Here is a 25072-nt window from a genome sequence, read left to right on the forward strand (position 1 = left end):
GAAGGTCTTCAAGCTTCGCGCAGGCCAGAGGTTCCCAGTCTATGGCAGATGGAGAAGTGCCGATGGTGGAAATTCGAAAAAGGCCGTCAGCAGCCTCGTTTTCAGTGCCTTTGACGTGGCGGATGTGTGCGCTGAACTTAGAGAGGTAAGCCAGCTGACGAAGCTGGCTTATCGAGTAAATGTTCGCGTTTGTGTACACAGAAATAACTTTAGGCGTTTCGGTGGCAGGAGCAGAAGTCTGCAGTTCATTAAACGAGATATACATCTTGGAGAGGAAACACGCTGCTTCGTGGTAGTGAGAACGAGCTCAAGAATGCTAGCAGATTGTTTTGTATATCCGGTAAGGGGCAGATCAAGCTGCTTAAAATTAAAATTCAGGTAGAGCTTAATGATGCAGTACCAGTCGGATGAACCATCAGATACGAGAGGAGAGTCACGCAAGTTTATTTGTAAAGAATTAAAATCACCAAGAAGAAAGGATTGACTTGAAGGAAACCAGTGAATTTAATTTGCTTAATACCTCGATCATGTAGCTCAAAACTTAATGTAATGGCTGAATTGGATGGTCGATAACAGAGGCAAAAAAATAAATAACGATGTCTGAGAGTGACACGTGCATATGCTATTTCTAACTGTAGTAACTATAAAGTAATATCTTACGCAGAACAATTCCAGAAATCAAACTCTCAGCACCCCACCCCCAGAACGCAAGGTGCGGTCACAGCGAAAAAACTTCGAAACGGATTCTCATAAAAAATATTTAATGATCGGCAATATCATTCCAAAGCCACGTTTTGATCAAGACAATAATCAGCTGAACACGTGCCAATAGCTGAAAATAGATCATCGCGTTTCTAAGCCCAGTGCGCACATAGGAAAAAAAGGAAGAAAAATGGTTTTGCGCGTAGGCTAACTATTACAAGTGGTGGACAAACCACTCCTAATTTCATTCATTGAAGCAGAAACGCAAGATGCGTGTTTGTTAGCACTGAGAAAACGTGTCGGCAAGAAGTTTAGGTTGCTCCGATGGGATCGATCCTCGAGAAGGTACAGCGTAATTTATTGCAACTGACTCAGCAACACTTCTTCTTGGACTAGTTGGTAAGCCATGATCACAGAAGAACCAGCACAGAACCAGCCTTTCACCATCGAAGAACCAACCTTTCACCTTTTATACCTTTCGCCGTTCTTAGCTTTCAATATCAAGCTTTTATCCCCGTTGGTTTATGACGTGCTCTTTGTTGGCCGTTCATCTTCGTATTCCTTAATTTCTTTTCTTGATGTGTTATTGCAAAGAGCTGTATAGCTTTCTTCTTGTTCGTGCCCTCCTTCTATATCCTGAGTCACTGCCTCATCTAAATGGTCTTGCTCAGCTTGAGCGTCATGGTCTCTGAGAGGAAACTGCACTAGTTACATCCGAAATAAAGCTGAAAGCTCAGCGTTTGTACGCGTGTCGTCTTCCTTCATTATTGTCCTTTGTCCTTTTGCGCTCGTTCTTCTGTGTACTTGACTCTGCTTCGGATACAGCATCACAGAGTGCAGGAGTATGTACACTCTCCAACGACTGTACGTGGACTTAACCGTAAGCGTGGTGGCGAGATCAGACCCTTTCTGCACAAGGTCAAGTTTGTTTTATTTACGCTGGCATAAAGTATTCAAGCACGTCTGGTGTCTGTTTTCGCAGACAGTGCAGCATTAGCAGCAAGCACATCAGCATTTAGATAAAACCATGTTTGTACGAGGCCACGGTTGCTCAGTGTTGCCTGCTAACATTAATCTCATCACATTATGCACGCATTGATATGGTTGAGGCCAAAAGAATTCGCCCAAGAAAGAACGGCGTACAAATGTTTGTGGTACGTTTAGCGTGCGAGGAAGGATCATTACCAGCCGGTATAGTAAGCAAGGGGAACGGATTGTCACGCATGCGCATTGCGGACGCTCTTCCCAGCCCACTCAAGGGACTTCAAGCAATGCAGGAAGTTGGGCGAGTTGGTAATACATCCATGGTAAAACAGCGCGGAAAAAACACGAGGACGGAACAAACACGACAACACGAGCGAGGTAATACATGTTGAGCTTAGCAAAGCGCAATTAAAAGACAGGGACAAGAAGATGCACACAGGACAAACGCTTGACATCAACTAGTTCTTTACTCAGGAAAAAAACATATATATACAGATACATAGAGGGCGGAAACAAATTATAAACCAAGCAATGAATCGGCTTTACCACAAGTGTGTTAAGCGTGAACAGGCATCAACGTAAGCAATTTCCTTGCGTGATAAGGTCAAAGAAGGAGTGCTGATACATTTTCAGCTTTCTTTATAATGCAATAAGCCCCTATAATTTCTCTGTAAAGCCTCTTTTTTGCTTTACCGCACGTGCGTGTGGCATTGAACTGCGGCTCATTTGCTTTACAGTTTTTATATGACTTGCTGTGTTCTGCCAGGTGCCCATCCGTTGCTACAGCTTGCACAGCACGACGGTCTTCCCTCAGCCTATCGTTCAGGCACTTGCCTGTCTGGCCAATGTACGACTTCTTGCACGAGAGCGAAATCTCGTAGACCACCCCTGTGACCCATGTTGTGAAACGGGTGGCATGCTTCGTTGTGCACCCAGGATGTTCATTCACCTCGTTGACAGCTCGGCACATTTGTGAGAGCTTATTGGGCGCTGAAAACACGACGGATACCCCGCACTTCTAGGCCACTTTTTTAAGCCGGTGCGACACGTTGTGTATGTAGGGGATCACCGCCGGACGTCTAGTCTGGGGAGCCTTTTCTTTTCGCTTCCCAGAGTTTAGCTCCTTCACTAGGCTTTTCACCACAGAAGCGATGATTTCTTATCGGAAACCAGCCCTTTTCAGGCGCTGTGACTGCATCTGCACACTGGCCGAGACTTTATGCTGACACGATTTGTTGAGGGCCTCACGTATGCAATTTAGGGCAATCCCCCTCTTTACTACATTTCAGTGGGCGGAATCATATTTCAAAATGCCTTTTTTGTTACGCGGCTGATACACCCAGCAGACTTTATCCTTATCTAGAGTATCCTTATCAAGCGTTTGTCCTGTGTGCTTCTTCTTGTCCCTGTCTTTTAATTGCGTTTTGCTAATTTCAACCACTGAAGGGGTTGTTGAACAGCAGGCTTTTATACGCTCTGCCGTCACGGATGATGTTTCAAAGGCCCCTGGTGGCATTGGTGGCAGGAGAATATTGGCAGAAAAAAATGATATCCGCCGTCTAGTTTACTGCGATATGGATGTGGGAGAGGTCTTTTTCCTGCAGGAGACGTTGCCTGGCTGATGATGATGATGAATTCCTTCGCTCCTGATTTTAAATGGCATAGCAGACGAACGAGGAGCTTCCGGACATAAATTGGAAATGATGATTGCTGTCTGCGTGCCCAAGGCAGACATCACGAAACAAGTTCGCAGATTAATGCCCCTGTCAAAGATCGATCTGGCACAAAAAGAAAATACTAGAATAGTGCCCAGGTACTATATAGATATATGCTTCCTGCCATATTCACTTACCTGAACTGCGTCTTTGCAAATACGTACATTATAGGTTTTTTTTTTGCCTGTCCCGCTAACCAGGTTGTATGTCTGCTCGGGAAATTACAGGTTGGGACTTTCGTGCTAAACGTTATATTCACCCCAAAAGACTACCTTCGAAATCTCGAATATATGTTCGTATATGTAGCGAATGAAATCGTTGCCACAGACATTTAAAGTATTATTAGAGGCAAATTTTGATGCGTCCCATCTTCCAGGAGCCTTTCACCTGTCATCCATGGACGCCCTCGCCCATCACCTAAAAGCAGTTTTCCCTGATTTGAGTGAAGACCAGAGGAGCCAAGTACTCGCCTACCTGCATGTCAAGGGTGTGACATCTGTGACCGACGTGGACAAAGTAAATGAGGAGGAACTGGCTCATATCATTGGATCCGAGGTTGCAAAAACGCTGTTAGAGTGTATGAAGTTTGCAGCCGGGGCTGGTAAGTTTTAACGCTAGTTTATTTCGCATTACTTTGACATATATATGGCTTCTGATACAAGTTCGGTGTAGCAGACTTTTTAAGCGAGATAGGGTATCAATGGGAAAAGTTTGATGAAGGATGCAGTAATGGTAGTGCCTGATAAAACACGGGTATAAGAAATACAAAATAAACATTGTGTTTGTGAACTAACAAAAGCATCAAATGATATATCGGGCATTAATCTAACTCCAACAAAGAAATTTAATTCACTGACTGTTAGAGCTCGACCTATTCTTAATCTAAAAAAAAAGGTAACAGGTATCTAGAAGCCTAAATTACTGAGAATAAAAAAAGGTCTGATTGGTGTGCAATCGAAATGCAATTTTCATGTGGTTCTCATTTTCGGACACCAGCAAACTTTGGGCTCTTGTCAGCTAAACAGCCCGTCACATTATTTGCAAATGTTTATTGTTTTCTCACAGAGACATTTACGCGATGCTAGTCATGCAAAGTGGTCCCCGAGAGAGCAATGCTGGAAGCCGAGAAATTTCAGGTCTCATTACGTTTCCGTTCACTGAGGTGATCGGGTTCAAGAAATGTTGATTAATAAAACGCACGTTACACGATTAACTGGCCAAAAACGACGCTGACGGCAAATCAGCTGCTAAATAATTTCCGGTCTATGACGCACAACATCTTTTTTTTACAAAACTTTTGCAGCAGCCACCAAAAACGAGGTTGCTTCCACTCCTGGAGCGAGGTAAGAGACACAACGCTGAAATAGTGTCACGTTCTTGTAGTGCAGGCACAAAGACGGAGATAGTCCTTCAATATACAATAGTCTACCCGGCAAAAGTAAAAAAATAGCACTCGGCGAAAGCACCCAGTGAACTTGGCAGTCGTCAGAGATCACAATCATCATCCGTCTCTCCCACACTAAATTAAAGGTGGAGAACTTTCGGGTATAATATAGTAAAACACCTAAGACAATCTGCAACTTCGTAAGAATAGTTCCATGCTACTGCAGCACTTCCAGATAAATCCGATCGCCTCTTTGGACGGTAGGACCCTTCATTCGACTAAAATTTATCTGATGTCTACAATCCCAACGCCTGCTACACGTCATCCCCATCATCATCCCGACTACGCCCACTGCAAGGCAAAGGCATCTCCCATGTCTCTACAATCCACCCTCCTTTGCCAGCTGCGGCGACCGCATCTCCGCAAATTTCTTAAACTCATCCGCACACCTAACTTTCTGCCGCCCCCTGCTACGTTTGCCTTCTCTTGCAATCCACTCCGTTACCGTTGGGGACCAGCGGTTATCTTGCCTTCGCATTACATCTCGTGCCAAAGCCTATTTCAACCTCTTGATTTTAACTAGGATATCATTAACCCGCGCTTGTTCCCTTACCCACTCCGCCCGCTTGCGGTATCTTAACGTTACAGCTATCATTTTTCTTTCCATAGCTCGCTGCGTTGTCCTTAACTTAAGCTGAACCTTTTTCGTTAGCCTCTACGTTTTTGCCCCACAGGCAAATACCGGCAAGATACAGCTGTTGTATGCTTTTTTATTGAGGGATATCGGCAAACTGCCATTCATGGTCTCAGAGAACCTGCCACATGTGCTCCACCCAGTTTTTATAAACTTCTAGTTATTTCCCCCTCATGATACGGGTCAGTGGTCACCATCTGCTCTAAGTATACGTATTCCCTTACCATTTCAAGCACTTACGGCTTCGTATTAACTTACCCCTTTGCCCCAGTCTATAGCGCTAGTCTTTTTAATCAAACGCAAAACACTAACTAGCCCAGCTTTCTGCCTTTAAGGCTACTAGTTGTGAACTGCTGTTCTCCTGCGAGATTGTTGTACATTATTTTGGTGTCCGGTATGTTAATTTTTAGACCCACCATTCCGCTCTGCTTTTCTAACTCATTGATCATGCTTTGCAGTTCACCTCCTGAGTAACTTATCAAGGCGATGTAGCCAATGATTACTGAGTAATTCTCCATTAGCTCTCTCCCAACTGCCCCCAATGCAGGCCTCGCAATACCTCCGGTGCGCAGGTGGGGAATAGCATTGGCCAGTACGTGTCTCCCTTTCTGACACCCTTTCTCCGCGCACGTTTCTGTTTATTTGTACCACTTCGAAGCCTTGCTTCAGGTATAACTTCGTTATCTCTATATTAAGAGTTACCACTTCCCTCTCAACCTTTTTGCTCCGCCCGGCACCTCGGTTACCGTGAACACAAAGATCGGCACAAGCGGTGTGATTGCCCGCATATCCTCAGTTCATTGGCTGACCGTTTTATTGGTTGTGCTGCGAGACCGTACAAAACATTATTTAGTCCTATCGCTAGAATTACTTGGTCATTCCCGCAGCATTTTCCGAAAATTCGCTGCTTAGCTCTTAACGGCAACATGTTCATTGTCCTCCGATGGAGAATCCAGACTGCTACTCCGCTTTGCAGCCTCCTTTATACTTACAGCCCACCTTTTGGTGCTGCCGTCAGCAGCGATAAGCACCTGCGTACTCTCTCTCTCCCGACTTCCCATGCATCCGTAGCGCCACCTGCCAACCGAGGCAGGCGGCAGGAGGGGAAGAGGGAGAGAAGGAGGGTGGTGACAGGCAGCCTTGTGAATTGGGCGGCCGCCTCCGCTGCGGAAGTCGGTTTTTTCGAAAACCATTGGAGCCGAACCATTCCAGCCGAAAACCTCTCCAGAGTATCAGTGTTGTGCTTGGCACGTCCAGTCCAATGATGTGCGTGAGCATGTTCTCCTGCAGTAGAGCTTCACCGGCAGGCGTGACTCGGCATTGGATAGACTGGTTAGCGTGTTCACGACTGAAACGACACATTGGCTAGACATATATGAGGACAATTGCGCATGACTTATCCGCTAGGGCTTCTCTAGGCCATCGCACAAGCTTCAAAAAGTAGACAAACGCATCGCTAAATTAAAGGAAGAAAAGAAGAACATCGCGCTTAATATTAATATATAACTTGGCCGAAATAGATACAAAAATGTGAGACATGATGCAACGCTCTGCACCTGCAAACCGACTCCTTTTGGAACCTACTATAAATGACTAAAGAGATCATAAATTTTTCGTCTGCCTTTCTCGAAGAAGCTAGCTTTTGACAAAAACTTCCACTCCATATTGTATCAGAGCTTGAAACGTCCGTCTCTACACTTCAGGGCTAACTTTCAATGCATTTTTCTTTAATCCCCTGTTCATTTACTTTTTTTCTCCGCACACCTGAGAGAGTTTTGACGACTGCTTTTCTGGAAAAACTGCGCAGACACTCGTGACATCTTCGCCCTCTCAGCCAAATCCGCAGATGACTAACATAACGAATGAAGACCACTACGGCTACGCCTTCGGCACCAATCTAGGTGTCCCATAACAGACAAAACCACACCTACAGAGTTAAAACGAGTGTTTTTCGTCGTCGTCGAAGTTGCGACGAACGCCGATTGTCGAGCACCACACCGTAACCGACGAACACGCCTGGCCTATCCGCCGAAGCCCCTATCGTGCATCGCCGCCTGAACGCCAGGCCATGCAGAACGAAGTGGAAGGAATTCCTCGCGGCGACGTCTTAAACCCATAGAAGGTCTGCTGGTCAGAATCGGCTGTTCTGTTGAGAAAGAAACATAACACACTCTGGTACTGTGTAGATTACCGCCGCTTGGTAAAAGGGGCAGGATGCGTTCACCCTTCCGCGCATCGACAACACACTGAACCGGCTTTGCAACGCCAAGTATTTCTCTTTACGGACATTGAGAGCGGCTGCTGGCAGAATGAAGTCTATAAGAGAAGACAAGAGATGATCGCATTCATAGCGTCTTTGGCCTCGTCGAGTTCAAAGTGATGTCATTTCGATTCTGTTCTGCGCAAGAGACATTCCAACGGGCAATGGCTCAGTATTGGCAGTCCGAAAAAAGGAGGTTTTAAAAAAAAACTGCTGGTGTGGTCCCGGCCAGTGGTCCCGGGTGAAGCCGGTGGCGACCACCCCGCGGGGGGCAAGAAGCGGATTGCACAGCGTTTCGCAGCGATGCTCGGCGACGTTGCGAGCGGTTTTTATTTCCTTAACGGATTTTTAAGTTCTTATGCAACACTGTGGGCTATGAGGCGAGCTATATCGGAGGCCTCCGGGTCGACTTTGAGCACCTGGAGTTTTCTAACTCCCAGAATTCCTTCTGACTCCCAGATTTCCTTCTATCTCTCTGATTTTCTTCCAACTCCCGTCGATACTAGAGAAATGGAGCATTTTTTTTTTCGTTTAAGCGGCGCGAGTTTGCAGCTGCCGCTAGCGGGATCGCTTGCTACGCTTGCCTTCTCATGGAATCCACTACATTACCCTTAAGGACGAGCGGTTATGTTGCCTTCGCATTATATGCCCTGCCCAAGCGCATTTCTTCCTCTCGATTTCGACTAGGTTGTCATTAACAAGCGTTTGTTCTCTCGCCCAATTGGTCCGCTTCCGGTATCTTAACGTTACACCTATCATCTTGCTTTCCGTACCTAGCTGCATTCTCCTTAACTTAAGCTGAACTCTTTTCCTTAGCCTCCACGTTTCTTCCCGATCGGTGATTACCGCTAAGATAGCTGTTGTATACATTTCTCTTCAGGGATATTGGTAAACTGCCATTCATGATCAAAGAAACGGTCATATGCTCTGCATTCATTCTTAATCTTTTAGTTATTTCCCTCTCGCTATCCGCATCAGCGGTAACAACCTGCCCTGAGTAGATGTATTGCCTTACCACTTTCAGGACGTCGCTACCAATTGTGACCTGCCGTTCCCTTGCAGGAATGTTGAACACTATTTTCGATTTCTGCACGTTAAAAGGTCCCTGAAAAGGATGTTAGAGGTTTCCTATAATACACTTGCGTTATGTAGAGTGCAGGCCACTGGGTGTTCATGCCCGAGTACAGGACTTCTAAAGCGAACCGTTCATCTGCAATATATATATATATTTTTTTAATCACCCTTTCACTCCTCGCGGGGACCTCCAATGCCTAGCCTTCGCCCTAATCCATGCGCAACGCGTCATGTGGCACTCGTTACGTCAGCAACCGAGGGTTCTCATTGGTTCGCCGTGACGTCGCTTTCTGGCATTACGCAGCTATCATGGCCATTGCAGGAAGCTTCGCCCTCTCCTACCCTCGCCCTCTCCAACACGACGGCAGCCGGCGGATGAACTGAGTGGGTTGGGCCGGCGGAGAAGCTCCGACATTTATAAGTGAATTGCGCAACAAATAAGACAGGACACAGAAAGAAACACATACAACAGTTCACGAGCGCAACTACCAACTGTTTAAAGGGGTGAAACAACAACAGCATATATACAGAAAAGCGTAGCATGCGTAAAGGTAGAGCAGGCACACACATCACAAAGACCGCAATTTTATACAAACGAAACAAGATATGAAACTTCAGCATAATAGATCTACAACGAAACATGACTTGCGCAGCGATCAGATAGTTTTTTAACATGGAAGGCCTCTAAGACAAGCCGGGCTTTTACATTGGTACTCCTGGCTATAGAATCTTTGTCATCTGAAATCTTGCCCTACACTTGCAGGAAGAAATGTGCCTTACAAGGTTTGAATTTTTATCATTATTGTCAACATTTCTTGCATGCTCCCGTAGCCGGTTATTAACGCAACGGCCAGTTTGGCCTACATAGGAAGAGTCACAAGAAAGGGGCAAGCTGTATACCTCTCCTGTGGCGCACTTAACATAGGAAGCGCCATGCCTTTTTTTGCAACCCCTTTCACAAACGCCAGAAATACGGCAGCAAAGCTTTGATAGCTTGTTGGAAGCTGAGAACACCAAAAGTACATGGTGTCTACAGGCCACTTTCTTCAGGTTATGAGACAGCTGGTGCACATAGGGGACCACAACCGACTTTGAAGCCGAGTAGTCAGGTCTTTTTTGGACGCCTTTTTGTTTCTGCAGGAGGGTTTCAGCGACGGCAGATATGACCGGACCAGGGAAGCCTACCGCCAAGAGGCGGGAAACCTGATAGTCGAGACCTTCGTGCATGCTATGAGGGCACGACTTGTGAAGCGCCGACTCCAAACAGAGAGAGGCAATGGCTCTTTTTACAACCTTGGAGTGTGAGGAGTCGTATCTCAGTAGCTCCTTGTTAGCACGGGGGGAATAAATATGGCAAACGTGGCTGCCACGGAACATAAGTTTGAGGTTCAACAAACGTAACTCATGATTATCTGGGAGTTCATGTGCAGAAACCAACCCTCGTCCTAACTGATTAAAAGCAGTTAAAATCTGTGAAACGACCTGGTCAAGAGATGTAAAGGTCCCAGACTTTATAAAGATTAAAAAATCGTCAACATATCTAAAAACTTTTAAAACCAGGCCGTCACTTAGGGTTAGTTGCAATGAGTGGTCAATATAAGATAAAAAGATGTCGCATAAAATGGGTGCAACACATGAACGTATGCAAATGCCTTTGCTCTGCAGATAAAACTGATGTCTCTAACAAATGCAATCGATACCAGTTCTAAGAATTCTTTGTCAGTATTTTTTTTAGCAAAAACGCACAAACCTGATCTTCCGTTTAGGACTATTGTAAGTGAGAAGGGATCCTGGCAACACCAAGTTAGCCGATTCCTTCTTGATAAGCTTAAATGCCTTTCCATTAACGATCCGTTCTTGGTTAAAATTCAGCTGATGTTGCCGAGTTTCTGCAAAATAGCGATCAGATAGGTTCTGCCTTCTATCATGGGTCGAGGTAGCGTGACCAGTTGTTGCATCACCAAGGGGGCTCGTCCGGGATGAGAAAACGGTCTGAAGCTTCGAATGTTGGGGATACGAAAACAAGCAGGTTTAAATGGCACTTTTTTTAAGACACTTATTTACATAATGAAGAAAAGAGCAAAGAAACAAAAATTAAGAGTTCATGACGTCGAGCGACTGGATGAGCTTTTCACCCAGGGCCCAGAGCGTCCGTTCTCACTAGGAGTGCAGGTTAAATAGCCTAAGGCTCCACCCCTTCACCAGGTGGCCTTTCAACACGACGCACAGGTCGGCACAACAAAACACAGCCAACGGAGGCACCTGTTGCAGAGTCCACACGTGGGAATTTGGCGAGGAGGAAACGCATCTGCGGCTCTTTCGCACTGCGGTGCAACATTACTGCGAACAGCCCGTGTCTATCCAACACAGGTGTGGCATGATGGCGCCGCGGCCGCAGCTGCGCATGCTTCCTCTGAATCGCTCCGGTTCCTCTCAGACGAGGTGAATCCTTTCTTCCCTTGTCATCGGTCCATCGTCGGTCGCTTCTAGAAGGGAAGGTCATTCGCACCGAGCTGAGCGTGAGAAGAGCTTCGTCGACCACTTTCCAGCTAGTCATCCTATTTGGTGGGGTCATCTTAGGGTCAAACGACCTTTCAAAATTTCCGCTGTTGAATCCGCCACCGTTATCATCGCGGGTCTCAAGTTGGGTCGTAACACTTCTCTGTAAATATTCAAGATTTGTTTTATTCTGTCCCACATGCTGACTTGTTGGCCTCTGTTAGAGATTGTATCGAAACCTCGGGGATGGTGGCATTCCAGAACATAGCCGGCATCTCTACAGATAATTTTTTTAAGCTTTTAGAGTATTACCTGCATGTCACCTTTATCTTTCATGACAACCAGTTTTATCTGCAGCGCAAAGGCATTTGCATAGGTTCATGTGTTGCACCCATTTTATGCGACATCTTTTTATCTTATATTGACCACTCATTGCAACTAACCCTAAGTGACGGCCCGGTTTTAAAAATTTTTAGATATGTTGACGATTTTTTAATCCTTTTAAAGTCTGGGACCTTCACATCCCTTGACCAGGTCGTTTCACATATTTTAACGGCTTTTAATCAATTAGAACGAGGGTTGGTTTTTACACATGAACTCCCAGATAATCATGACACGTTTTTTGGACCTCAAACTTATGTTCCGTGGCAGCCACGTTTAGATAGTTAGATAGATAGATCTTTATTTAGACAACAAGGTCTCGGATGCAGGGGCAAAAGGCAGATGCACTCTGCCTGACGGCAGAGTGCCATATGTATTCCCCCCGTGCTAACAAAGAGCTACTGAGATACGATTCCTCACACTCCAAGGTTGTAAAAAGAGCCATTGCGTCTCTCTGTTTGGAGTCGGCGCTTCACAAGTCGTGCCCTCATAGCATGCAGGAAAGTCTCGACTATCAGGTTTCCCGCCTCTTGGTGGTAGGCTTCCCTGGCCCGGTCATATCTGCCGTCGCTGAAACCCTCCTGCAGAAACAAAAAGGCGTCCAAAAAAGACCTGACTACTCGGCAGCCGGTTGTAGTCCCCTATGTGCACCAGGTGTCGCATAACCTGAAGAAAGTGGCCGGTAGACACCATGTACTTTTGGTGTTCTCAGCTTTCAACAAGCTATCAAAGCTTTGCTGCCGTATTTCTGACGTTTGTGAAAGGGGTTGCAAAAAAAGGCATGGCACTTCCTATGTTAAGGGCGCCACAAGAGTGGTATACAGTTTGCCCCTTTCTTGTGACTCTTCCTATGTAGGCCAAACTGGCCGTTGCGTTAATGACCGGCTACGGGAGCATGCAAAAAATGTTGACAATAATAATAAAAATTCAAACCTTGTAAGGCACATTTCTTCATGCAAGTGTAGGGCAAGATTTCAGATGACAAAGATTCTAGGAAGGAGTACCAATGTAAAAGCCCGGCTTGTCTTAGAGGCCTTCCATGTTAAAAAACTATCTGATCGCTGCGCAAGTCATGTTTCGTTGTAGATCTATTATGCTGAAGTTTCATATCTTGATTCGTTTGTATAAAATTGCGGTCTTTGTGATGTGTGTGCCTGCTCTACCTTTACGCATGCTACGCTTTTCTGTATATATGCTGTTGTTTTTTCACCCCCTAAACAGTTGGTAGTGGCGCTCGTGAACTGTTGTGTTTCTTTCTGTGTCCTGTCTAAGTTGTTGCGCAATTCACTTATATACTATGCAGAACCAACTATCCCGACAACACGCTCTCCGACATTTCAGCGCGCAAAAATTGACGAGAGAGAGAAAGACACGAACACGCGAAAGTTCATATTTAGAGAAAAATAACTAAGCTTCCACAAAACGCCTTAAAAATTTTGACTGGTGGATATTCCTGAAGCGGCGTGCTGTAACATTCTAGGCATACCGCAACTTTATTCGGAGCCCCTTCCAGGCACATATTACTTGTTAGACCCACCGATATGCTCTGCCTGTATAACTCATTGATCATGCTTTGAAGTTCATCTCCTGAGTGACTTAGCAAGGCAATGTTATCAGGGAATCGCAAATTACTTAGAGTTCTCAATTAAATCTCCTCAGCAACTGTTCCCAATTCTTGCCTCGGACACCTCCTCTAAACAGGCTATGAAGAGCATTGGCGAGAGCGTGTCTCTCTGCCTGACACCCTTCCGTACTAGAATTTTTTCGGTGGCGTTATGGAGGGCTGCGCATTCGTTATTAATATCTTCTAGTATTTTAACCTAAGACTATTCTATTCCCTGGTTACACAATTCTTGCATGCCTGCTGAGGTTTCCACTGAGTGAAATGATTTCTCGTAATCAATGAAGGCTCTCTATAGCCGTCGGTTACATTCTGGTCATTTGTCTATCGCTTGAATGGGGACGTCATCATGGTCTATTGCCCACTGTCCTTCACAAAAGCCTGCCTGATCATTTGGTTGACGTTACCTGTGCTAAACTTTGGCGTCATAGCCATCGTTCGGCGGTCCACACCGGACCAGAACAGCTTCACAGAATAAATACAGCTTATGATTATTTAGCAGTTACATTCGAACATAATGCGATTATCTTTGTATACAAATGTTTGCGCGGAATTACAGAGTAGAAAACGTGCAACCAAAATTTGGTAACCACATCGTTTAAGGGCACGTCTTCTGATAACAGGAAAGACCAGGTAGGAGTGGGTGCAAGGTTTAGGTAAACGGGCACAGTAGAAATCATTTTTGTCGTCATCACTCGTCCTTTATTTCTCCTGCGATCATGCGCTTCGTTGACGATCTATGCTGCATTAGTGCTGTACCGGCCCGTGTAGTCTGACAGTAAATTACTGGTTTGAAACGACACTTGGGTTAGACGAGGCTGGATAAATGCGCATGACTTATCGCTCACGGCTACGCTAATCTATAGCGTACGAACTCCGGAAGGCAGAGCAACGCGTCGCTAAAGCAGGCCAGCATCGCGCTAAACGCGTTTATAATCTGACGAAAACTCGTACAATAAGGCGTGGATGTCTAGCAGTGCCTATTGTCGTCAAAGTAGTGCAACACCCTCCTCCCGCGGACTAATCCATCTTGGAACCTCCTCTCCTGGACAGATAGATCGCAAGTTGTTCAGATTTCGAACTGTTTACCACTGGATGTTGTTGACAAGATATTTGTGTCTACCTTTGTCGCAAAAAGGAAATATTTCTTCCGTTCTGATCCCTAGCGTGGAAGTTTGTGTTGGTTCCCTTCAAACTTGAGTGGAATGACGCGTTTGATTGAGTATTACACTAATGCTCTAGCATCCTATACAAAGTGCCGCACATTGTGAATACCGCTGTAGACAGACTCCATGCATGGACCTGTCAAGGCTCGCGGTATTGCTAAATAACTAAATCAAATATCTGAGGAGTTAACATTTGACATATTCTTTAACCTGCTCTTGTATCACAGCTTTAAATATGCCTACCTCTACTTCAGGAAAACGTTTTACTATACTCTCTTTCTAGCCTGTATGTCTACATTTTTCTGCCGTCTTTTCCTTCGGCCATTCTTGGAACACCCCACCCTTCACCCGGCTAAAAGTAACATGGCTAGGTGAACTGGTGAGCCATGTTTGAAACAAAAAAAAGCGCGAATTGGACGAGGACAACAAGGAACATAAAGCAACAGGACAGGCGCCAGGCACTTTATGTTCTTTGTCCTCGTTCTGTTCGCGCTTTCTTTTTGTTTCAAACATGGCTACGAACCAACTACTACAAACCAATGTCCTTCTAAACAGGAGAAGCTGAAATGTTCCCACTCAAAAACACCGTTCTCCCTCTCAGTGCCAACCTCTACGGTGTGCCTCGTAGTCCTTGTGTTGAGTTCGGGCATTAAAGTCCCAATACCGCACGAGCCAGGACTAATCCGCCGTATGTGTCGCATTCCACAAAAACGCATAGATGATACTACCGGTGACCGGTAGAGTTTGATAAGGACGCTTGAGTTTGACTACGTAGTAGCGCCACGACGCATAGTGGTCATATAAAACACTGTTGAGCTGCAATTAGACGACAATAGCAATTCGCCAAATATCCGCAAAAAGAACAAACGGACATAATGCTGACGCCCCTATGAAGACATGATTCAGCCGTCAAGCTTCAGAGCCATGGCCAACAAAGGACGGGAGAGAGAGAAAAATAAAGCAGTTTTTTCCAACCAAACGTGATTCCACAGCAGCTCAATCCTTCTGTGAGCACAACTTGCTTAACCACTAGCGAAGCTAACCTGTGATCTTTTTCGCTTTCTCTTCAGCGGCACAGTCGCCTGCACACCGGCAGCTGCCACTGAAAGTGTTGTCCCTGCGGGAACTGTCACTGCGGCCGATATGTAAGTAAACGACGAGTGCTGGACCCCATCTTACTTATGGATGTTGAACCAATGCCAACAAAAGGACCCTACACACGCAATTACATCCGAACAAATATGCTAGGTATGAAGGCAATATTCTTATACGGAACTAGGAGGAGTTCAAAAAACTTTGATGGTATGAGAAGGAAAAAGAAAAACGAATGAAAAATTCAATTGAGAGCCCCATAAAAACAAAATCGTATTGAGATGCGAGATACAGAGCATGTAACATCGCCTTTTTGAAAAAAACTTACCAAAACGACAGATACGTGATATTCCTAGTTGACGGTGTAGGTTGCTTCAGTCTAAATGCTTAGGTTGACGTGTGTCATTGTGACTTCGTAACATTTTGGTCTGTGTAAAGACTTCTTTATATCATCAGATGAAATTCGCATCGCCAGGTGAGACCGCGAGCACAGGTGCTCACGTTGGAATTTCCCATCATGTCTGAGCGCGCAGAACGCTGGAATCAACAAAAATTCTCACTTTTAATGTGACAGAAACAGCATTCCCATCGTGGTTTCCCCTCCTGCGTTAGTAGCAAAAGTAGCTGATCAGTAGGCAAGAAGATGATGTCACAAAGTAACGTGACCTCGTGACGTCGTAACAGCCTGCCCAGCGCGCCAAGCAGCAACCTGCGCCCAGAGATATGAGCCACTGGGCCTTAAATTAATTGAGATAATTAATCAATTTCAATTAACCCAGCCGATTTCTTTTCAGTTTCTACCTGCCCACCGACACACTTCACATCATGCAATTTCGCGTCCTGTGTTAATCACAAAAGGGGGCTGATTGTCCGAGAGAGGGATGGGCAACGAAGACGCGTGAGCATGGCGCGAAAATTCAACACTGAAAAACAAGGGCGAAGCGCGAAACCGAGAAAGGGAGATGCGAGCAGGCCGAAACAGTTTCTGGGCGCACTCACTCGGCGCATAATTGCGTATGTGCGAGTAGAGATACGCTGGCAGCTACAGCATTGTCTGTGGTGAGAGAATTGACACAGGCAGAAAAATGTGTAGCAGCAAGGCTGTCCACTGTTAAGGTGACTTTAGCGTCCGCATACATTTTCCAGTGGTGAGTGCTGATGTGGTTCGTGCAACAGAAGACCGTGGTATACTTTTGGCGCTAACACGGCAGAAATGCCTATCTGCCCATGCTTTAGTTCTGTGTTCAGTAAATCCAGCTCATCAAGGTGGCTTTAATTCACTGTACATACTCGGTGGTTACGCGCAAACAGAGTTAGACATTTATGATACACGCTAATTCGTAAATGTGTATCCGAGTTGGAAAGAACGTGGCAACAGCATGATGTCCAGAACAAGAAGAACGTGTGTTTATTGAAGCGTGCCGATCATATAGCCCGCTAGTGATAACAGGCAGCTCGCACCGCGCATGTCAGCGACAGAGACGCACCGTCATATACATGCCTGATACATCTTTTCGCGGGAACAAACAAAAACAGTTGCAGCAACAGGGATTTGTTAAGCGCACTGATTAAATTCCTCGTCATAGCAAAGGCGTTGCGGGGCCCTCCTGTTCCGGTACGACCTCCTTAATGCTGGTGGCTGCACGGCACCCGGAGGCGAGCTTCCCGCTGTATTGGCCGCTCACGGTGGTTCCCCAGCAGTCCTTTGTGGCCCTCCCGAGGCCTGCGATGCGAGGCAGGTACCAGGCGACGAAGGCGAGGCAGATACCCGGGGGTTGTCGATTGGCCCACTTGTGTCGCCACCGTCGTCACTGCTCGTCTCGGCATACCGCTCTCGCGTCTCTGCGAGATGTCGCCGGTTACGTCGCAGAATTCTTCCATCTTCCTTTAGAAGTTGGTACGACCTTGGAGCCGGAGCGCTTACTATCCTCGCCTTCCGGGCCCACGTTGTAGTTCCTCGCAGCCTTACCACGTCGCCTCGAGAAAGCTTCGGCAACGGTTTGCCCTGCGTTTTCTGGCGATGCTTCTCTACCTTGCTGCGCGGCACTTCTTCAAAGTCGGGAAGGTTGGCTCGCAGGCGTCTCCCTTGCAAAAGTTCCCCCGGGGATCGGCCGTCTTCGAGTGGTGTTGATCGATAGGCCAGCAGGCCTTGCCAGAAATCGTCCCCGGAATCCTGGGTTTTCTTCAAGATGCGTTTGACCACCTGCACACCTTTTTCAGCCAAACCATTCGACTGAGGGTAATGGGGACTCGAAGTCACATGTGTAAAGTCATAGTTCTGTGCAAATACGGCAAACTCGTGGCTCGAAAATTGAGGACCATTGTCCGTGCACACTTCTAGTGGCACGCCATATCTTGCGAAGATAGCGCTGAGTGCAGCAATTGTAGCTCTTGCACTAGTGTCCTGAAGTTGCTGCACCTCTGGGAAGTTAGAAAATGCATCGTAAGCAACCAGGTACGAGTCTGCAGCAAAGAAAAAAGATGTCCACTCCCACCCGGTACCATGCACATCGGGGAGTTGGCCGCATGAGGAGCGGTTCTTTTGCGTTCGCGTAAGCGAATTCCTACAGGTTGGACAGCTAGCTGCCAGAGAAACAATCTCACTGTTAAGGCCCGGCCAGAAAACAAGACGACGTGCCCTCTCTTTACATTTTTGCATGCCAAGGTGTCCCGCATGAATTCTAGACAGAATTTTCTTTCGCATGCTCTTTGGTACGACCACTTTGGAGCCTTTAAAAACTATTCCATTAACCACAGAAAGGTCTTGTGTAAAAGGCTTGAGTTCACCTTCCACTGGTTGGCCCCTTGCCAGACTTTGCACCACGGCTTGCAGACAGTCGTCGCACGCCGTTTCTCTCTGCAGTTCGCGCTGCGTCGTTGGCGTCACCATATAACCCAGGGATTCGACTGCGTGAATTTCCACTTCATCCATGCCAGTGTCTTGGCGGCTGCTGCTGTTGCCATCAGCCGTGGATCGTGATAACATATCTGCTAGAACCAAGTTCTTGCCGGGAATGTACTGCAAACAGAAGTCATACATTACATTAACAAGCGCAAAAAAAATCTTTGCAGTCGAGGTGGCATGTCATCGATTGCCTTTTCCACAATTGATAAGAGTGGCTTATGGTAAGTTTCTATTAGCAGTTGTCGCCCGTAGACAAACTGATGGAACATTTCGCAACCAAAGCAAATGCCAAGGGCCTCCTTTTCAATTTGAGCATACCTCTGCTCTGCTTGTGTTAAAACACGGGACGCGTATGCCACGGGTCGCCATTCATCAGAATGACGTTGCAGAAGGGCCGCCCTTACCCCGTTCCGCGAAGCGTCGCATGTAATCTTTGTGTCCCTTCGAGCATCAAAGATTGCGAGCACGGGAGCGGTAGTCAAAACTTGCGTTACGCTTTTCCACTCTCTAGCGTGGTTTTCAGTCCATTGAAAATCGGAGCGACATTTGATAAGACCCCTTAATAACGCCGTTCTTTCCGACAGCCGCGGCACGAATTTCTCAATATAGTTGAGGACACCCAGCATACTTTGAACCTCCGCTTTGCTTGTTGGTTCTGGCATGTCAATCATTGTTTTAACGAGCTGTGCGTCAGGAGATATGCCATTTCCGGTTATTATGTCACCGAGGAACTTTACTTCGGTCACATTGAACTTGCACTTCTGCGCATTGAAAGTCAACCCCGCTTCTTCGACCGCTTTCAGGACAGCTACTAGTCTGTCATCGTGCTCTTGTCTCGTTGAGCCCCACACCAGAATGTCATCAATATATACTAGCACGCCTGGCAGCCTGTCTAGAACTTGCGTCATTGTTTGGTGAAACACTTCTGGTGCAGATGATATTCCAAACGGCAACCGCAAAAATCGGTACCTCCCAAAAGGTGACGAGAAAGTACATATCTTTGATGTTTCTTCGTCTAGCGGTATCTGGTGGTACCCCGAGTTAGCATTCAAGCAACTGAAGTACTTCGCGCCCGCCAACTTAGCTTCCAAGTCTTCTCGTCTCGGGAGGGGAAAATGCTGCCTCTTAATGTGCCGATTGATCTGCCTGGGATCCAAACAAACTCGCAAACCGCCATCTTTTTTCTTGACGACAACCAGTGGACTTACCCAGTCAGTAGGCTCATTCACTTTCACAAGGATGTTGGCTCGTTCCATTCTTTCGAGTTCCTTTTTGAGAGGCTCCTTCAGCACCAAAGGCACCCGGCGGGCTGGCTGCACGACCGGTACTGCTCCAGGTTCCAGAACCATGTGATATGGCTGCTTCAAGCAACCAAGTCCTTCGAAAATATGCCTATAATTCTTAAGAGAACCATGTTTAGGAGGCGTATTTATAACATTCACGGCACGCTGAACCAGTCCCAAAGCTTCACTGGCGTCTAGTCCGACTATAGGCTGACGACCGTTTTTCACACTGAGAAGCTTCACTACCGTGTGGGAATTTCCAACGCGCACAGTTGCCGACACTGTCCCAAATCACGTAATAACGCCGCCGTTATATGCCCGTAGTACTGTGCTCGTCGGAGTTACTGCTCCAGCTGATGGCAGTTTTCGATAGACTGAAAACGGTAAGAGGCTCGCTTGCGCCCCTGTGTCTATTTTGAAGGCAATTTCCTGACCGCCGACTTCAGCATTTACAGTCCACTCATTCGTGCCACCTTTAATTCCTACGTCTAGTACGTCAAAGTCGTGCTCCGGAAGTGTGTCGACTTCGCTCACTTCTTTAGACTTCCTACAGCAGACAGCAAAGTGGTGAAACCTACCACACACGTAGCACCTTTTACCAAATGCTGGGCATTGCTTCGGTTTGTGCTTGCGATTACACTTTCTACACTGCCATTGCTCCCCGTCGCACTTGGGCTCTTTACTCTGTGCATGCTACAAGTCTGTGCGCCGCCTTGAAACAAAATCCACACAACTCTCTTCTTTACGCCACACCTCTTTTTGTTGTGCTACTGATTCTGCAATTTTGCACATCTCCTCCGCTTTTGCTAACGTCAGTCCTTTCTCTTGAAGCATCTTCTCCCGTAATCTAGGACTGTTGGTACCAAAGACGATCTGGTCTCTTACCATTGAGTCGTGTAACGTCGCAAAGTTACATTGTGAAGCTTGCTTCTTCAGGTCACGTAAAAATTTTTCGAATGGCTCTCCTTCCGCTTGGTTCCTCGTGCGAAAAAGGTACCGCTCATGCACCTCGTTAGTCACCTCTGTGCAGTAGGCGTCGAACTTTCCTATCAAGGTGCTGTAGTCATCCTTGTTCTCGCCCGACTCGAACTTAAAATATTTGAACACATCGAGTGCCTCGTCACCGGCGATGCTCAGCAGGAGCGCAGCTTTCGAAGCCTCACTTCTCGGTTGGTCCTTGACTGCCGACGCTTGCATGAAAATCTCAAATTTCTGCTTGAAACGCTTCCATGATGCCGAGACACTCCCTGCCAGACGCAGCGGTTCCGGTGCGACCAGCCGTTCCATGCTTCGTCCGCCGTCGGTGTAGCTAGATCGTCTTAGCCACTTCTGACACCATGTATCCGAGTTGGAAAGAACGTGGCAACAGCATGATGTCCAGAACAAGAAGAACGTGTGTTTATTGAAGCGTGCCGATTATATAGCCCGCTAGTGATAACAGGCAGCTCGCACCGCGCATGTCAGCGACAGAGACGCACCGTCATATACGTGCCTGATACAGTAAATGTAATCGACTCTAACATTTTAACATGGCGCTCAAGTGTGTAAGGAACTTCGCAGGATTCTGTACCAAATTTTTCGCTCACTGTATTTCCACGCTGCACAGTTCATCTAACAGTACACTTTGAAGCTGACCACGGTTAAATTAAAAAAGGGGCTTTTTTTAAAGCATTCTCATTATATAAGACCCCGCAAGCCGTGCACTCCAGAGAGGTAAGACGAGAGTTTGTGCGTTTTAGCTCCCTTAGCTTGGAAGAATAGCCAGAAGAACAAATGGAGCAAGCAGCAAGCAGACAGGACCGTTCGCATAACGCAGACACTGCTGCGGCATATCGGGGATAACGCATCTTTGCAGCAGTTTCTTCCAACAGTTCACCCATGTACCTGTTAACTTTTTTTTTAGATACGAATATATTTGCTTCGTAAAATTGGACCATATATTGTCAGAATTTTGTAACGCTTGTATATGACGTTTTCGTTCCTTTTGACTAATAGCTCCAGCACATAATCTCGAGTTACTGAAAATTTATCCCACCGTATTGTCCTTTCATGCCCTGCGTTTACCTTTCAGGATGCAGATGATGGTGAAAATGCATGAGATGGACACGATCAGAACCACGCAGATGATGCAATACGAGGGTGACAAGACCAGAGAACTCGTCTCGGCAATAGCCACTATGCAGAAGGAAAATCTGGACGCCATGAGAGAACAGATGAAGTCGACAACGGACACTTTTAACACTACGCTAACGGTGATGAGCGACAATATGACTGACCAAGCAAAGTTCCACAAGGAAAACATGCAGCTAATGGGCGAGCAGATGAAAAATACGAACGACATGCACGCAGACACTCTCAAGAAGATGCAGGATGCGATGGCAGCGCAAGACTCCAGGCAAGCCCAGACGATACAGATAATGAATCGCTCCATGGCGCAAAGCGCGGAAGCACACGAAGAAGCAATGCGGAGATTGGAAGAACAAATGGCTAGGAGAAATAACTCGGATTGCGTCATATCCTGAAAAACAGATTTTCCAAAAGACATCAAGTTGGAGAAGAAAAGAAAATAAACCCTGTTTAAATAAAGTTCCGTTCATGAGCTAGTTTGAAAGTGGAGAGTGTTTCGCTGCGCATCTTGTTTTTACCTTGATGAAACCGGATAAATTGCATCATATTTTTGACAGACTGAAAGGGACGCGATTGTTACGTTGAAAAGCAGTAGTCTGCCGCTCAGAAAGGCGGGTCCAAAGAGAGGTAGCAGAGATAAACCGTTGGAAGAATATAAATTGGAAACAAATTCCGTCCCGCTGTAGTGGCATGCATTGTTTATGCGACCTTGGGAATGATTAATTGGCCCTTATACCGTGGCTCTTGTCAGCTCTCAGAGAGCAGAAGGAAACAAAAACTAAAATTACTTGAGAGTGAACGCGGCGCAAATATAAAACCAAATCTTCATGTAACTTTGAAACGCATACATATAAATGGCTTGTACCATGCAGAGTCGCCCCCAGACTTACTTAGAGGGCTCGGACAGCGCGCTGTATGAATTATTAACGAGAATCGCCGCTGCTTAGCGGACACCATTTAGCATTTACTCCATTTACTCGCTCACTTCAAGAAAAAAAATGGATAGCATTACGCAGCTCATAGTCGATGGTGAAGCACTCAGTGGTGAACGACTAGCTGATGCAATGAACACAGATTTTGTGGATGCTGGCTCCTACAGTATCACGAATGCAGCTGCCTGCGACGACCGCATGCCAGTGGACACAATACTGAGTCACTCTCTTTTCTTGAGGCCTACTGATCCAAGTGAAGTTTCAAGTATAATCGGCAAGCTTAAATATAATATATCTCCAGGGGTGGATGAACTTCGTCCAAATGAAATAAAATTAATATCGCCTCTCATATGTGAAGTTCTCAGCTACATAATTAACCTCACTCTGACAACTGGCGTATTTCCTAAACAATTAAAAATCGCCAAAGTCACTGCAATATTCAAAGGAGGTGATACAAATACTTTATCAAACTACCGACCTATTTCAGTCCTTCCTGCAATATCTAAAATATTTGAAAGCGTCATTCATGAGAGACTAGTTTCATTTTTTGAAAAGCATCAGGTAATAACTCAATGTCAGTATGGCTTTCGCAAGCATCGATCGACTGAACATGCTCTCGTACACATCAAAGACAGGATAATTGAAAACATGGAATGTAGAAAATATACACTAGGTTTGTTTTTAGACATTCAGAAAGCTTTTGATTCCATACAGTTCGACTTATTACTCAACAAATTATCAAGGTACGGTGTCCGAGGTATTGCACTAGATCTTCTAAATAGCTATTTGAATGATCGTTATCAGCTGGTGAAAATTAATGATGCAGTATCAACACTTGCGAAGCTAAAACAAGGAGTACCACAGGGATCAATATTGGGCCCATTACTATTTCTAATCTATATTAATGACATTGTCGAAATAGATAGTTCTGCTCAAGCTATAATGTATGCAGATGATACCAATGTCTTCTTCTCTTCACATAACCTAATGACATTAGAATTTTCTGTAAATGACTACCTTGTACAACTTTCAAACTGGTTAAGAAGGAATAAGTTAAGATTAAATGCCTCAAAAACAACATATGTCATATTTCGTCCCGCCAACAAACCTCTTTACCACAACTTTAACGTGAAATTTGAGAACACATTGATAAGACAAGTTCAGGCACAAAAATTTCTCGGGGTTTGGTTTCAGGAAGACTTGAGCTGGTCTGTACACGTAAGAAACCTAAGTGTAGAACTTGCCCGCACAGCTGGATGTCTTTACAGAATATCTGCGCTCATACCTCTCTGGCTGAAAAAGAATGTTTATTACTCACTTTTTTATTCCAAACTAACCTACGGCTTAATGGTTTGGGGCACTACTACACAATACAATTATACTAAGCTAATTACTTTACAGAAGAAAATCCTACGCTGCTTCGAATCTTATCGTGGCATTCCACAGGACTTAAGAACCGCTCCTCTATTTAAAAAACACAACATCCTAAAGGCAGACCAGTTGTATTATTTCAAAGCACTGCAAGTAATACACCAGGAGAAACTGTACGGAATTATTGCCTCCGAAAACGCTGAATACCTTTTGAGGCACCGAAAACACCGTACACCAAAAATCCGAACAAATTATGGAAGACAGACAATGGCGTATCAAATACCTACCATCTTAAACAAATTTGAAGGCAAGCTAAACTTTGAATGCAAATTAAAAGCATTTAAATGCCAACTTAGGGAGCTATTATTATGTTGTCAAATTAAATATAGTCATAATTGAACAGTGTTTTTCATGTTTTCCTGTCGTCTCATAAAAGAAACACAAAACTCTGTATAACTCAAAATGACTTTATCAGTTGCTTGTGTCTTGCTTTTGTGTCTTTTCAAACAGTATTTGAAGTTTTCACTGAAAATTTAAAAAGTGCATTATGTATTTATGTATTATTTTGTACAGCAGTTATTTGTGCTAATTTGTTCAAGGTATTTTGTGTAACGTCCGATTATGTGTGATTTGTTGTTTGTGTGTGCACCTGTATATGCAATACGTTTATGTACAGGTGTCAAATGTTGCGTTTTTTTATCTTTTGTGATTACAGCTGGGAGGCACGATTTATTCTTTTGTTTCTAAGATGCGTGTTGTATCTGTACCGCTGTGAGCTGTGTAGGGTCAGAGGCCTCGTCAGGCACCATTAGCCTTTAGCTTCTGTCCCTGCATCAGACTGTGTTTCGTCTGATGCTGAAATAAAGTCTGAATTTAAAGGCA

At 45.6% G+C, this 25072-nt stretch overlaps 1 protein-coding gene and 1 pseudogene across 3 annotated transcripts in view; one reads left to right on the plus strand and one right to left on the minus strand.

Annotated features, from left to right (window-relative positions):
* The window catches only part of LOC149334596 (uncharacterized), a 57286-nt gene extending 34923 nt beyond the window's left edge, over window positions 1-22363 (plus strand). For all 3 annotated transcript variants that reach the window (XM_089555243.1, XM_089555242.1, XM_089555241.1), the window contains 4 exons: window positions 3778-4002; window positions 4705-4744; window positions 15551-15625; window positions 21832-22363. In XM_089555243.1, coding sequence (XP_089411369.1) covers window positions 3798-4002; window positions 4705-4744; window positions 15551-15625; window positions 21832-22282 — 771 coding nt within the window. In that variant the 5' untranslated portion in view covers window positions 3778-3797 and the 3' untranslated portion in view covers window positions 22283-22363. The remainder of the gene's footprint in view (window positions 1-3777; window positions 4003-4704; window positions 4745-15550; window positions 15626-21831) is intronic.
* On the minus strand, window positions 17051-21047 carry LOC149334597 (uncharacterized; annotated as a pseudogene).
* Window positions 22364-25072: the final 2709 nt, after the last annotated feature.

Source organism: Amblyomma mixtum, chromosome 8, assembly GCF_055824585.1.
Source record: "Amblyomma mixtum isolate Tamu chromosome 8, ASM5582458v1, whole genome shotgun sequence".
Classification (NCBI taxonomy): Eukaryota; Metazoa; Arthropoda; class Arachnida; order Ixodida; family Ixodidae; genus Amblyomma; species Amblyomma mixtum.